General features: G+C 52.4%; 1 protein-coding gene across 1 annotated transcript in view; it reads left to right on the forward strand.

Annotated features, from left to right (window-relative positions):
- LOC119437665 (sphingosine-1-phosphate lyase) overlaps positions 1-15,802 on the forward strand; it is a 155,658-nt gene that overhangs the window by 117,264 nt on the left and 22,592 nt on the right. Inside the window, exon 11 of the mRNA XM_037704660.2 lies at positions 567-684. Within this exon, the coding sequence (XP_037560588.1) occupies positions 567-684 (118 nt within the window). The remainder of the gene's footprint in view (positions 1-566; positions 685-15,802) is intronic.

The raw sequence follows: 15,802 nt of genomic DNA on the forward strand, positions 1-15,802 counted from the left end.
TTTCGTGACCGCAAGAAAATTCTGAGTGATGAAATTATTGCTCATTTAAGTGAAGTAAATGAAAAACATATAAGTCTGAAATTTCAAAACGATAGAAAAACCATTTCATCTTTGCGCTGCCAATCTACACATGACAGTTGCATATTGCTGCGTCTGCTTGCGTGGCCTTCAAGATGGAAAGTATAGCGTACATACCACCACTGCCACGGGGTGCCGCCACGAGCCATGTCGCCTCTAAGACATTAAACCTTTGGGCGGGGCCAGCAGGGCATTGCTCCCTTGCACCGCCTTGCCGTCTCCCCTGTGTAGCTTCCAGCGCGCTCATGGAAATGAAAGAAGAAAGCCGCTCATCAGTTCGATAACTATGTCCAACTTAGCTTGTGCTTGAAGAATTGAAAAAAATTTGGCGCCTGGAGATTCGTCAGGCGACATAATTTAATAGAGATGTCATTCTATGATTATTTAAAAAAGTGTTTCAGGGCCCCTTTATATGGGTGCCTTTGTGCAATAAGTTGACATTGTGAATAAATGTTTATAATTTTCAACCCTGTCCTTTGGTACCCCAGGTAGCCGGGCAGGCTCAGTGGCGGCCTGCACTTGGGCTTCCCTGCTCTACTATGGGCGAGAAGGTTACGTTGAGGCCACTCGCAAGATCATCACCACCACCCGCAAAATTGTCGGCGAGTGAGTATTGGGCGAGGCCCTGCATGGCAACTGTGTCACTTGCCTGGGCTGTTTCTGGAACCATGCTCATATGCATTTTGTTTTTGTCTGGGGCTGTGTCCTCGAGGGATCACTTTTGGAGGCATCATTTTCAATGCATGTTGATTGGGCTGTGACAGGTCTGTTCAGCATGCTGACTATTAAGTGCACATGCACCAGCTTTCATCCGTGACTTCTTTCATTGTGACACATTGCTGCTCTAGTTCAGAGAAGACAGAGGTTCACAGAAATATGTAGGCTACAAGTGTTCAAATGTGGTTGAACAAAGGATATCTTTGGCTGAAGCCGACGTTTCGACAAGGGTTCTTGTCTTTATCAGGGATGCGTTGGCTTCAGCATGAGGCATCCCCTTTTTGAGCACTGTTGATCACTGCTGCTATAGATGACTGTCCTGAGATGCAGGCTTGGACATTGCACTATGTGTGAGTTTGTGCAATGAAAGATTTTCACACAAAACATGTGCAAAATTTTACACTTTATATAGCCTGGGTACATTTAAGGTGGTGCAGGAGGGATGAAAACCCCCTGTACAATTATGTGTACGGTGCTCACGGAATTAAATGTGACAACGAACCTTTAAATAGAACGTCCCATATGGACAATTACTTGAGAGTACCACGTCATGTCGCTATGAATGTGGTCACTGGAGGTGAGGTGAACTGTGATCGAAGTACCTGAGCGAAAATTACACCGACGTCGCATGACCAGCAGACAGCAGAAATGAAGGTATGCACATTAGTTAGCCCTAAATTGATGCATTTCGTGAACACTGTACATATGTACACTCACAGTGCTCAGCTGCACACTCTTTATCGTTAAGATGAACACACTCTGTGCCTCATTACCACCAGCGATTTTTTATTCTGTCTACGTAGACGACATACAGATAGGCTTCAAGTCATGTAACCTCGCAGTGTGCGAGAGACAGGTACAGCAGGGCTTGAACAAGGTATCCAAGTGGGCAGACGAAAACGGATTCAAAGTGAACCCCCACAAAAGTTCTTGTGTTCTTTTCACCAGGAAGAAAGGGCTTGTTCCAGATTCCACAATCGAAATGTATGGACAACAAATACCTGTGAACAAAGAGCACAAGTTCCTAGGCATCATACTTGATTCTAAACTTACTTTCATTCCGCATATTGACGCGAAATAAGTTGGCACGTGGTGACACTGGCCCCTTGAGGCGAGAACGACGAAGTTCGTGGTTGCGCGCGCGCTCTCCGAGGTCCAGCTATTATTAAAGGCTGACGTGTTTTTTTGCCTATCTGCTGCTGGCCAACTATTGTAGCTATACTAGCTGGGTGACATTTCTGGTGGAAGTGCTGGGTACGGTCGATGTTAAGATCTCCGGAGCGTACCCCAGACCAAAGCCCGGCGAGTAGTTCGGCCGAGCTTACCCCTGTGCACGTACGTACCAGCCGACGTCTCCAGGGACTCCAGCCACAGCACGGTCTGCTACCCGAACGAAGTAGAATGACGAACCAACCACCTCCTGCCGCTACTGCAGCATCGCACGTGGTCGTCAATCAGATCTGGACGCCGAATCATTTCCACGGGAGTGCTTCAGAGGACGCCGACGACTGGCTTGACCATTTTGACCGAGTCGCCAACGTCAACGACTGGACCCACGAGCGTAAGCTTCGATACGTGTACTTCGCTCTTGAAGATTCCGCTAAAATATGGTTTGAGAACCACGAGGCGACACTGACGTCATGGGAAGAATTTCGTCGGCAGTTCCTCAGTGCCTTCGCCAGGGCGGACAGGAAGGAGAGGGCGGAGTTAGCAATGGAATCGAGAATCCAAGGCCCGAATGAGCGAGTGACGGCGTACGTAGAAGACATGAATCGGCTCTTCAGACGTGCGGACCCCTCTATGACGGAAGCAAAGAAGGTGCGCCACCTAATGCGCGGCGTCAAAGAGGAAATCTTTGCTGGCCTCATTCGAAATCCGCCGACGACAGTGGCAGAGTTCCACGACGAAGCCACCACCATGGAAAAGGCCCTTCAACAACGGGCCAGGCAATACAACCGCGACGCCGTGATTTCAAGGGAGCTCTCTGCCGTTACCCTCGGCAACGACGTCGGCGCCTTGCGCGAACTCATCAGGGCTGTCATCAAGGAGGAACTGCAGAAGATGCAGACGACCGCTGCCTCTGTGGACAACTTTCGATTGCGGAAATGGTGCGCGCCGAGGTCCGACAGGCCGTCCATGTTCCTGAACAGTACGAGGAACCACAGCAGAGACGGCGTCCTGAAATGAGTTACGCAGAAGCAGTACGCCGTCCGCCACCCTCAAGTGCGTATAGCATGGTACACCCCGCTCAACAATTGGACGTTAGCTTCAGGCCTCGCAGCACACCGCACATCGCCGAAGCAAGAACTAGCAAGAGCGACGTCTGGCGCACCGCAGACTACAAGCCCCTTTGTTTTCATTGTGGCGAAGCCGGGCACATCTACAGAATGTGTCCTTATCGTCATGTGGGGCTCCGAGGATTCGCCCCAAATGCACCTCGTCCACGACCTGGTGAGCGGCCGCCGGAAATAGAGAGTTTCGTCGCGAATCGTCGCAATGGTGATCAACGATGGCACGAGCCCCGTTCGTCGTCTCCTGCTCGTTACAGGTCACCATCACCAAGCCAAGCCTTCTCTCGCGGCGCTCTCAGACGCCGCTCGCCTAGCCCGGCGGCTCGGGAAAACTGAGTTCAGCGACCTCCGGAGGTGAGGCCGTTGACGTCGACTGTGCGCAAGATCCTCCACTCCGACGACAACGACCAAAACAGAACGACGCAGACGTACAGACGCAGTCAAACACCGTACGAGAGGTAATAACGTCGAACATTCCCGTCACCGTAGACGACGAAGAAATAACAGCGTTAATCGACACTGGAGCGGACACCTCAGTTATGAGCATGGACCTTGCCTGCAAGCTGAAGAAAGTTTCTACCGAGTGGACTGGGTCGCAGATTCGCACTGCAGGAGGCCATCTGCTAACCCCGGTAGGAAGATGCACAGCGCGAGTGAGCATTCGTGGGTTTACGTACCTCGGAGATTTCGTTATCCTCCCAAGCTGTTCGAGGGACCTAATTCTGGGAATGGACTTTCTGCAGGCTAATGGAGCCGTGATAAACTTACAGAAGTCCCTGGTAACGTTTTCAACGGCGCAGGCCTTAGCAGGGAGCAGCACTGACGACACGTATGTCAACGCCTTGAGGATTGTCGACGAGAACATCACGGTGCCGCCAAGGAGCAGCGTATTGACCCTCGTAACCTGCGACGCATTCGACGACTATGAGGGTATTGCCGAGGCAAATATCCCGCTGTTGCTCGAAAGACACATCTGCATTGCCCGGGGCCTTGTTCGAATACAAAATAAGTGCTCGCAAGTTTTGTTGACAAACTTCAGCCATGAGTATCAGCACGTCCCTCAAGGTACAGCTGTGGCCTTTCTGAACGACATTGCTGACTTCTCCGACGTCGGCACGTTACAAGTGACTTCACCGGATGCAACAACTCACGCCAGCCTGAGTACCCGCGTCCACATAAATGCTGACTTAGCAGATGCACAGAAGGATCAGCTACTGGGCCTAGTGACAGAATTCTCTGACTCTTTTTCCACAGAATCTAAAGTCCAGCGCACCTCCATTACGCAACACCGGATAGTTACAGAGGAGTCGGCGCGGCCTGTTCGTCAGCACCCATACCGCGTGTCACCTATGGAGCGGGAGGCGATTAAGCGTCAAGTTCAAGAAATGCTCAATGATGACGTCATCCAGCCGTCGACAAGTCCGTGGGCGTCGCCTGTCGTACTAGTAAAAAAGAAAGACAACACGCTCCGCTTCTGCGTTGACTACAGACGGCTTAACCGAGTCACCAAACGCGACGTTTACCCCCTGCCACGGATCGATGACGCTTTGGACCGTCTGCGTCATGCTGAGTTCTTTACTTCGTTAGACCTAAAGTCAGGGTACTGGCAAATCGAAGTGGACGAGCGTGACCGTGAAAAAACCGCCTTCGTGACTCCCGACGGGCTATACGAATTTAAAGTCCTGCCTTTCGGTCTCTGTTCGGCTCCTGCTACGTTTCAACGAATGATGGACACTGTACTCGTCGGATTAAAGTGGCAGACGTGTCTAGTGTACCTAGACGACGTTGTTGTGTTTTCCAGCACGTTCGATGAACATCTCACTCGACTACGAAGTGTCCTTACCGCAATACACAAGGCAAACCTCACCATCAAGCCTGAAAAATGTTACTTTGGTTTCCGGGAACTCAAGTTTTTAGGCCACGTGGTCAGCTCCCAAGGAGTACGACCAGACCCAGAAAAGCTCGCTGCCGTTGCAGAGTTTCCTCACCCTAAAGACAAGAAGGCTGTTCAGCGGTTCCTGGGCCTCTGCGCTTACTACCGCCGTTTCGTTGAAGGCTTCTCGAGGATTGCAGAACCTCTCACGAGACTGACGCGACAAGATGTGCCCTTTGCATGGACGGAAGACCAAGAGCAGGCCTTCACCGAATTGCGCAAACGCCTTCAATCCGCTCCAGTGCTGGCGCATTTTGATGACACCGCGGCAACTGAAATTCACACAGACGCAAGCAACGTAGGACTCGGGGCTATTCTGGTTCAATGGCAAGACGGCGCAGAACGTGTAATTGCGTACGCGAGCCGTAGCCTCACAAAAGCAGAAGCTAATTATTCAACCACCGAAAAAGAATGTTTAGCAGTCGTGTGGGCCATCAGCAAGTTCCGACCTTACTTATACGGCCGGCCATTTCGAGCGATCAGTGATCACCATTCGCTCTGCTGGCTTGCCAATCTACGAGACCCATCAGGTCGCCTCGCTCGTTGGAGCCTCCACCTCCAGGAATACGACATGACTGTTGTCTACAGATCGGGCCGTAAGCATAGCGACGCTGACTGCTTGTAACGTTCTCCTATTCCCTTGACATCCTCCGACTTGGAGCTAGATTTGCCGTTTCTTGGTGTCGTCGACGTGGTGCGCATGGCTGACTACCAACGTGCAGACTCTGAACTGCTTCCAGTCATCCGATATCTCGAGGGAGCTGACGTTGTTGTCCCACGCCCACTTTCACGAGGATTGACATCGTACTGCCTGCGGAACGATGTGCTGTACAAGAAAAATTTTGAGAACAGCCAAGAAACGTTCCTTCTCGTCGTTCCGACGGCGCTGCGCGAGGAAGTTTTACAGGCATGTCACGACGATCCCTGTGCCGGCCACTTAGGCTTCGCGAGGACATTAGCGCGCATACGGCAGAAATACTATTGGCCACACCTATTTTCGTCGGTTCAGCGCTATGTGCGAACGTGCCGTGACTGTCAGAGGCGTAAAGTCCCACCCGTCAAGCCTGCCGGCCTCCTTCAGCCTTTGGATCCGCCTCCGGCGCCGTTCCAGCAAGTCGGAATGGACCTTCTTGGTCCGTTCCCCACCTCTTCCTTGCAAAACAAGTGGATAATCGTGAATCGTGGCAACCGATTATTTAACTCGCTATGCGGAGACAAAAGCTGTGCCGCGGGGAACTGCTGCTGAAGTCGCCAACTTCTTCGTCCACAACATCGTGCTTCGTCACGGTGCACCCGCTGTGCTCATTACTGATCGCGGTGCAGCGTTTACAGCGGAGTTGTTGCAACAAGTCGTCACGCTGACGCATACTGACCACCGAAGGACCACAGCCTATCATCCCCAGACTAACGGCTTAACAGAGCGCCTGAACAGAACATTGGCCGACATGCTATCCATGTACATTGATGTGGAACACAAGACATGGGATGCAATTTTGCCATACGTGACGTTTGCTTACAATACCGCTGTGCAGGAGACCACCGAGTTTACACCATTTGAGCTCGTTTACGGACGTCGCGTTACAACCACCTTAGACGCCATGCTCCCGGTAGACCACGGAACCACAAGGAATGACACCACTGAAGAGTTCGTCGAGAAAGCAGAGGAAGCTCGCCAGCTTGCTCGGAATCGCATCCGCACCCAGCAGAATACCGACGCCTGCCGTTACAACCGGACCCGACGGAACGTCCAGTACTCACCAGGCGACCGCATGTGGGTGTGGACACCTATCCGACACCGTGGGCTTTCGGAGAAATTGTTGCGCCGCTATTTCGGCCCCTACGAAGTTGTACGCCGCCTCAGTGATGTGAACTATGAGGTGGTGCCTCAAAGCTCTGATGCTAGTTCGAACCGACGCCGTCCCCGTGCTGAAGTCGTCCACGTAGTACGGATGAAGCCGTACTACGCACGCGAGGGATAAGCATCCCTCACAAACCGCTTCAGCATTGTGTACATGCCTGTATGTTTTGTTTTTTTTTTCTTTCCATGTTGGCACTCTTGCCCATATTGCTCGCCCCATGCCCTTGAAGCGACCGGGTCGGTCGCTTTTGAGAGGGGAGCAATGACGCGAAATAAGTTGGCACGTGGTGACACTGGCTCCTTGAGGCGAGAACGACGAAGTTCGTGGTTGCGCGCGCGCTCTCCGAGGTCCAGCTATTATTAAAGGCTGACGTGTTTTTTTGCCTATCTGCTGCTGGCCAACTATTGTAGCTATACTAGCTGGGTGACAATATAAAATATCTCAAGATGAAATGTCTAAAAACAATTAACTTACTGAAAATTTTATCTCACACATCCTGGGGTAGCGACAGGAAGTGTTAATTGAATCTTTACAAGAGTCTCATTTCATCACGACTGGACTATGGTAGCGTGGTATATCACTCTGCTGCCCCTAGTGCGCTGAAGATGCTGGACCCCGTCCACCATCTAGGTATCCGCCTGGCCACTGGAGCTTTCAGAACAAGCCCCATTGAAAGTTTATACTTCGAATCAAATGAGTGGTCACTCCACCTGCAGAGAACATACACCAGCCTCACATATTTCCTTAAAGTTCACTCTAATCATCAGCATCTGTGTTTTAATACCGTTAACGATATGATGTGTGCTATACTTTTTCGTAATCGTCCCTCTGTAAGACAGCCTTTCTCACTGCGTGTCAGGGAGCTTAGCGAAGAAATGGATATCCCACTTCTCGAACATCTCTTAATGCCTTCAGCCAAGCTGTTACCACCTTGGGAGTGGCAGGTAGTAGCATGTGATATATCATTTGTAGAGGTTACAATGCACGCTTCAGAGGTTGAAATACGAATACATTTTCTAGAATTACAGTCCAAGTACTTGTGCACAGAATTTTACACAAACGCTTCTAAATCACATGCCTGAGTATGTTATGCAGCCGTTGGTCCGTCCTTCTCGGAATCCGGCGTACTCCACCCAGAAACACGTATCTTTACAGCTGAGGCCTACGCAGTATTGTCAGCCGTAAAGCATATAAGGAAATCAAAACTTCAAACATCTATTATATTTACAGACTCTCAAAGCATAGTAAAAGCCTTGAAGTCACCCTGTAAACAGAAAAACCCTGTTCTCATTGAGCTCTATTCTGTTCTTTGTAGAGCATACGCAACTAACCAGCATGTCATTATATGCTGGGTGCCTGGGCATAAAGGCATCGAGGGTAATGTTCTTGCTGACCAAATGGCCACATCAGTCACATCACCCGCTATTAACCCTACAGCTGCTGTTCCTGCAACAGATTTGAAACCTTTCTTGCGAAAGAAACTGCGAAGCTACTGGCAACGCTTGTGGGACGCAGAAACAAGTACATTGGAATCTTGATGATACGAATCTCACGGGGTCACGAAAAATATTCGTATTAGCCGAAATTCGTATCATCGAAACACAATTATAAAACTAGCTAAATTAAGGGGGGACGCGGGGATCAGATCGCGAAAATCGCGAGAAAAATCTATTTTTGAAAACCACGCGTTTGGGTATCTGCAACGCCTAATTTACGCTGCATCAAAATGGTTTGGCTGAAAACGCAAGTGCCCGAAAAAGTTTAATTCGTCAGTGCGCAGGGCGAGAAAACAGTTTTAAATCGCGCAAAATCACCGCAGTTCACGGAGCTATATCTCGTATTTCCCGCCACCGAGCGCCGCCATCTTGGTATCGTTCGAAAGCTCAAAGTTTTGCCGTTCCGCTTCTCAATTCGTCCGTCATCGCCAACTTGTAACAAACGCACAAACACCGAAGAAGTGCGGGTCTGCGATAGGTAGTCACACGGGCCCTCTGATAAAAGCGGGCCTCCGATTGGCTGCCGTGCTGAAAGGCATCTCTCCATTGGTTGCTGCTGTGGCAGGGGCAAGATGGCAACTGCAGTTGTCTGCTTTGTAAACCACGCCGGCGTGTTCACTTGACACACAGAATTCGGATTACTGAGAACTCCCAGGTTAGTGATGGATCGTCGCTCGTTGGCAAATAAACTTTGGACGAAGCACGCCTTCGGAATACGGAAGCGCTCCTATGGCAAGAAAAATACGGCGATTAGCGGGAGAAGCGGAGGAGCACCCGACTGAACGAGCACAACCTTGCACCGTGGATTACGTGCCGCGCTATCTTGCACTGTGTGACTCCAGCAGCGAAACCCACAATCGCCCTGTGCCATCGGCACCGATAACACAGCCGACGGAAGACGCGCCAACGGAGGCTCCCGCACCTCAGTGTACGGCCGCGCGAATCAGCTGAGATCGTATCTCGGTAGACATAGCTCACTGCGACTAGGCAAAATGGCGCAAAAAAGAACGCGGCCTGAAGCACGGCAGCCACTCCGCCCGATGGCACACGGAAAAGGAGGAAAAGCACAAAAGCAACAAAAGCGCCACCGCTTCGAACTCTTCGCGCCCATTCGTGGCCTCCGCGCTCTCCGGCGGCGCGTCCGCACCTACGCACCAAAAGAGAAAGGAAGAAAGCGCGTGACTGCGCGCTGTTATTTTTCGCGGCCGTCGGTGGGGCGGCATTTAGTCGTATCAACCGACGCGGGTCGAAAATGGATTCGTAACAACCGTTTTTTAGCACATTGCAAAGTAATGGGGCTCGGCCGGGACCGCAGAAAAATTCGTATCATCCGGAAATTCGTATTAGCCGTGATCGTATTGCCACGGGTTTTCAAAAGGGGCTGACGACGTTTATTGGGAGCGGCTGGGGCTCTGGCGAAAACGGCAGCGAGAGGCAGCTATCGAGCGGGGCGGTTAGCACGCGCACTTCTTTCTTCTTGCGCCTCTGCGCTTGCCCTATGCCCACTACTACAGGTGACATTTCCCCCCTTCCTCGGAAAGAGCATCGGCTCGATGCTCAAGAAGTGGTGTGGGAAAGGAAAAAAAAAACAACAAAAAAAACAACACACGCTCAATGAATATGCTCGCGCACAGAACACAGCGAGAGCTACAGCAGCGTAGCTAGAAACAATTCTCTACCTCTCTAGAAACGAAGAGGTAAGTGCATTAGGTGCAAATGGGCGCGTAAAAATCACTAACGCGCAACGTAAGGCTTCATGCGTACGACGTGAACTACGTCAGAACTAGGTGGTTGTCGGCGCCGTGTTTGCGCCGCACTGTCAGGAACGACTTCATAGTTCACGTCACTAATGCGGCGCAGCACTTTGTACGGGCCAAAATACCGGCTGAGCAACTTTTCACAAAGGCCACGGCGGCGAACAGGGGTCCACACCAACACTTGGTCGCCAGGACTGTAGCGCACTTGCCGGTGACGGATGTTATAGCGCCGTGCATCTGCGTGTTGCTGCTCACCGATGTGCAGCCGCGCGAGCTGGCGAGCCTCCTCAGCGCGCTGAGCAAATTCTTCGGCGTCAGTAGTTAGGTTCTCGGCGTCATGGCACGGAAGCATAGCGTCCAGCATCGTCTGTACTTCGCGGCCGTAGACAAGGCGAAATGGTGTGAAGCGCGTTGTTTCTTGTACGGCGGTATTATACGCGAAGGTCACATAAGGCAGGATACGATCCCATGTTTTGTGCTGGACGTCGATGTACATAGAGATCATGTCTGTGATGGTCTTGTTTAATCGCTCCGTAAGGCCGTTGGACTGCGGATGGTAAGCGGTCGTCTTTCGATGCCTGGTGTTGCTTAGTTGAAAAATTTCGTCCGTGAGCTGTGCCGTGAACGCCGTTCCTCTATCTGTGATAACAGTGGCTGGGGCACCATGGCGCAATACAATGTGACACATGAAGAACTGCGCTACCTCAGAAGCCGTGGCTCGTGGGAGCGCCTCTGTCTCGGCATAGCGGGTTAAATAGTCAGTGGCGACAATCACCCACTTGTTGCCGTCGGTTGACAGAGGAAAAGGCCCAAGAATGTCCAAGCCGACTTGGTCGAATGGCTTATGAGGTGGTTCAATGGGTTGCAATAACCCGGCGGGCTTCAGGGGTGGTGACTTTCGTCGCTGACATTCACGGCAGCCTTTCACATACTGCTTGACGCTTGCTGAAAGTCCGGGCCAGTAATACATCTCGCGCACTCTAGCAAGCGTTCGTGAGGAGCCGAGGTGGCCAGATGTAGGCTCGTCGTGGCAAGCAAAAAGAATATCGTCCCGCAAGTCTTTGGGAACTACTAGGAGGTAGGCTCGATCATTCGGGCGGGCGTTCTTCTTGTACAGCACATTGTCTCGTAGACAGAAGGACGTCAAGACGCGACGTAGATGGCGTGGTATGGTTGTATCACGGCCCTCTAAGTGGTCGATGAGAGGTCGAATTTCAGCGTCGTCACGCTGCGATTTGACCAAGTCCGACGTAGTAAGGGCGCCCAGGAAGCCGTCGTCGTCCTCTGACTGTCGACTGAAAGATTCGGCGGGAGCACGCGACAACGTGTCGGCGTCTTCGTGCTTGCGGCCAGACTTATAAACTATGGTGACATCGAACTCCTGTAGCTGCAAGCTCCACCGTGCCAGCCGTCCTGAAGGATCGCGTATGTTCGCCAACCAACATAGAGCATGGTGGTCTGTCACCACTTTGAAGGGACGGCCGTAGAGATAAGGGCGAAACTTCGTGATCGCCCAGACGACCGCGAGACACTCTTTTTCTGTAGTAGTGTAGTTCGCCTCGGCACGGGACAGCGAGCGGCTAGCATAGGCTATTACTCGTTCAATGCCGTCTTGACGTTGGACGAGTACTGCGCCAAGGCCGATGTTGCTGGCGTCAGTATGCACCTCGGTGTCAGCCTCGTCGTCGAAATGTGCCAGGACGGGTGCTGACTGCATGCGTTGGCGTAGTTCAGCGAAGGCCGCTTGTTGCTCATTCGTCCAGGCAAATGGCGTGTCATCCCTGGTAAGGCGAGTCAGGGGTTCCGCAATCTTCGAGAAGTTGTCGATGAAGCGGCGATAATACGCGCACAAGCCCAGGAAGCGTCGGACGGCCTTCTTGTCGGCAGGAAGAGGAAAAGCTGCTACAGCGGCAAGCTTGTCGGGATCGGGTCGAACTCCTTTGGCGCTGACGACGTGTCCGAGAAACTTGAGCTCTTCATAACCGAAGTGGCACTTCTCTGGTTTAAGCGTGAGGTCAGCCGATCGGAGCGCTTCTAGCACATGCCGCAGGCGATGAAGATGTTGCTCAAATGTTTCAGAAAAGACAACTACGTCGTCAAGATACACAAGGCAAGTCTGCCACTTCAATCCAGCGAGGACAGTATCCATCATGCGCTGGAAAGTTGCTGGGGCTGAACACAAACCGAAAGGGAGCACTCGAAATTCGTAAAGGCCGTCGGGAGTCACAAAGGCAGTTTTCTCGCGGTCTCGTTCATCTACCTCGATCTGCCAGTATCCACTTTTCAAATCGAGTGACGAAAAGTACTGGGCACGCCGCAGTCTATCTAACAAGTCGTCGATACGTGGCAGTGGGTACACGTCCTTTTTAGTTACGTTGTTGAGCTTCCGGTAGTCGACGCAAAAGCGTAGCGTTCCGTCTTTCTTTTTGACAAGAACGACCGGAGACGACCATGAGCTGTTGGAAGGTTCGATCACGCCATCTTCAAGCATCTCTTGTACTTGCGTACGAATCGCCGCGCGTTCCTTTGCCGACACGCGGTAAGGCTGCTGGTCTATCGGGCGTGCGTCGTCGCATGTGATGATCCGGTGCCTTGTAACCGAAGTCTGGCGTACCTTAGACGAGCTTGCGAAGCATGCCCTGAATTCAAGCAAGAGCTCGTGCAGTGCTGCCTGTTTGTCGTTAGATAACTCGGGATTAATGTCGACGGTGCCCAGTGACTTGTCAGCCAGCCTCACTGGTTCAGGGGCAAAACATTCAGCTACGTGTTCCACTTCTTCGGCAAACGCTATCGAAGTACCGCGGAAGAGGTGTCGATGCTCATTACTAAAGTTGGTGACTAGCAACTTAGATCGGCCATCACGAAGCTGTAGCACACTCCTGGCCGCACAAACACCTTGTGTCAGTAGATGCGCTAAGTTACTTTCTGCGACCACTCCACCTTCGCGCATTCCACCGCACATCACTTCGACTAGAACACTGGCTCGTGGAGGAAGCGTAACACTTTCGGCGGAAACACGTAGCGCGTCATCACGTCGATTGTCGTCGTTTGCGTCGATTGCTTGGTCGGCTGAGAAGGTGACTACACCGCCCCGTAAGTCAATAACAGCGCCGTATTCCTGCAGGAAGTCAACTCCGAGAATGACGTCGCGGGAGCATTCGCGTAGGACAAGGCAACTCGCCACGAATGTCGATCCTCGAATCCGAACTCTTGTCGTGCAGGTTCCCAGTGGAGTAACGACGTGACCGCCAGCCGTACGAATCTGCGAGCCATGCCAAGGTGTAATTACTTTCTTCAGAAACGTCGCCATCTTCCCGCTTAATATAGAATAGTCCGCTCCGGTGTCCACTAAAGCGCTAACCGCGTAACCGTCGATCACCACCGGTATGTCGAGCGAAAGCCGGTCATTCCGTTCAGTTGATGGCGTACCGGTACCCTTGTTTACTCGCGTCGATAGGAGGTCTTCAGCGCGTCGACTGCCAGCGGCCTCGCCCCCAAAGGTCGCTGTAGTTAGTTTTCCCGGCGGGGACTTGGCGACCATCCGCTCGAATACCGCTGGGGCGATGGTGAAAATCGCCTTGGCGACGGCGAGCGTGACTGCCGCCCGGTAGGCGGTGGCATGCGTTGCTGAGCCAGATAATCCTCAATGTCCCGAGGTCGTTGGCCCAGTCGGGGTGGCGGCGAATAGGCAGAAAAGCCCCACAACCCGAGGCGTCGGTATGGGCACTGGCGGTACAAATGATCTGCCTCACCACAGTGGAAACACAGAGGACGGCGATCCGGAGTGCGCCAAACCTCTGACTTCCGAGGGGGCATGCGTCGATCATCGGCGTAATGCACTGGTCGCTCTTGCGGAAGCACAACCGGAGAAGCGGCATGGGGAAACGGTGGAGGCGTGCGTCGTTCCTCGATGTATGGCACCGGTTGGGCTGGTGGGAGTGCAACCGGATGAGCGGCTTGAACAAACAGCGGCGGGGGCGAAGCAGGCTGTCGCAAGACTTCTGCGTAGGTCGCACGGTGGTGTACAGAAGGTGCAGGCGCGGTGTTAGAAAAAGGAACGGTGGACCGGAGCGCTTGGTGCACTTCATCTCTTATTACACTCGCAATGGAGCTCACCGTGGCTTGTGGGGTGCCGTAAACCTTCAGTATCTCTTCGCGCACAACGGTGCGGATGAGGTCTCGAAGGTTGTCATTGTGGCTTCCGATGGCCGTGGACATGTCCGTAGTCGCGTTCACTTGCCGCTCGTAAAAGTTAGAGCGCTGCTGAAGCGTCTTCTCCATACTGACCGCCTCGGATAGAAATTCGGCGACAGTCTGCGGAGGATTGCGCACCAGACCAGCGAAGAGCTGCTCCTTCACCCCTCGCATCAGGTGACGCAACTTCTTGTCCTCGGTCATTCCAGGGTCTGCTCGTCTGAAGAGGCGCGTCATATCTTCAACGAACGCGGTAACGCTTTCGTTGGGAAGCTGGACGCGGACCTGAATTGCTCGTTCGGCTCGTTCGCGGCGATCAGGACTGGCGTAAGTGTCCAGTAGATGACGGCGGAACTCGCGCCACGACGTCAGTTGCTCCTCACGGTTTTGAAGCCATGTACGCGCGCCGTCCTCGAGGCAAAAGTAGACATTCCTACGTTTAGTCGCGTCGTCCCATTCGTTGTATTCGGCGACGCGCTCGAAGTCGGTCATCCAGTCTTCGACGTCTTCGAAGATGTCGCCATGGAACGACTTCGGCGCCAGCGGGTTCTGAAGTGTATACCGGTTCGTCATTGCACGTTCCATACCGGTTGAGGTAGTCTGAAGCACTACGGTGTCTTCAGGGGGCAGTCCCCGGATCCTGCGGCTGGTCCGATGGACGGGAGTATCGACTAACACAGGGCTGGTGCTTCTGCTCCCAGGTGGAGTCTGTGGCATGAGTGATAAATACCCAGCACCTCCACCACTTTGCCACGGGTCTTCAAAAGGGGCTGACTACGTTTATTGGGAGCGGCTGGGGCTCTGGCGAAAACGGCAGCGAGAGGCAGCTATCGAGCGGGGCGGTTAGCACGCGCACTTCTTTCTTCTTGCGCCTCTGCGCTTGCCCTATGCCCACTACTACAGGTGACAGTATCATCGAGGTTCCACTGTAATAAGCTTCATATGATTAGGCCACAGTTAGGTTACTGGCCTTCCGTAACGAAAACCCGGCGAAGTGATATCCTACTCTGTCGTCTCAGAATAGGACACACGTACGGCACCCACAATTTTCTATTGAATGGTAATGCTCCTCCAACCTGTGGTAGATGTGGCGAGAGGCTCACCATCCTCCACGTCCTCCGGGAGTGTCGGGAAGCCGAAAGAGAAAAAAAGAAACATTTTCCTCTAGCATATCGCTATTGTGTCCCTTTACATCCCGCCATGTTTCTTGGTAAAGAACCGCTTTTTAACACCAAAGCAGTGCTCGCATTCTTGAATGATGTTGTGCTACATGTTATTAGCCCAATAAGTTCGTAGCGCATCCTCTCTCCAGAGGATGTTGCTGTGATAGTTTTTTATAGCACATACCTCCAGGCCCTTGTGTCTCAAGGGCTCTGTTTAGGCACTTGTGCTTCTGGCCAATTCTTGCATCTATAATATTTTGCAAGTCGTATCATTCTTTCGCAATGCAGTGTTCATGTCTATAGTACACATCATT

The sequence above is a fragment of the Dermacentor silvarum genome, chromosome 1 (assembly GCF_013339745.2).
Source record: "Dermacentor silvarum isolate Dsil-2018 chromosome 1, BIME_Dsil_1.4, whole genome shotgun sequence".
Taxonomy (NCBI): domain Eukaryota; kingdom Metazoa; phylum Arthropoda; class Arachnida; order Ixodida; family Ixodidae; genus Dermacentor; species Dermacentor silvarum.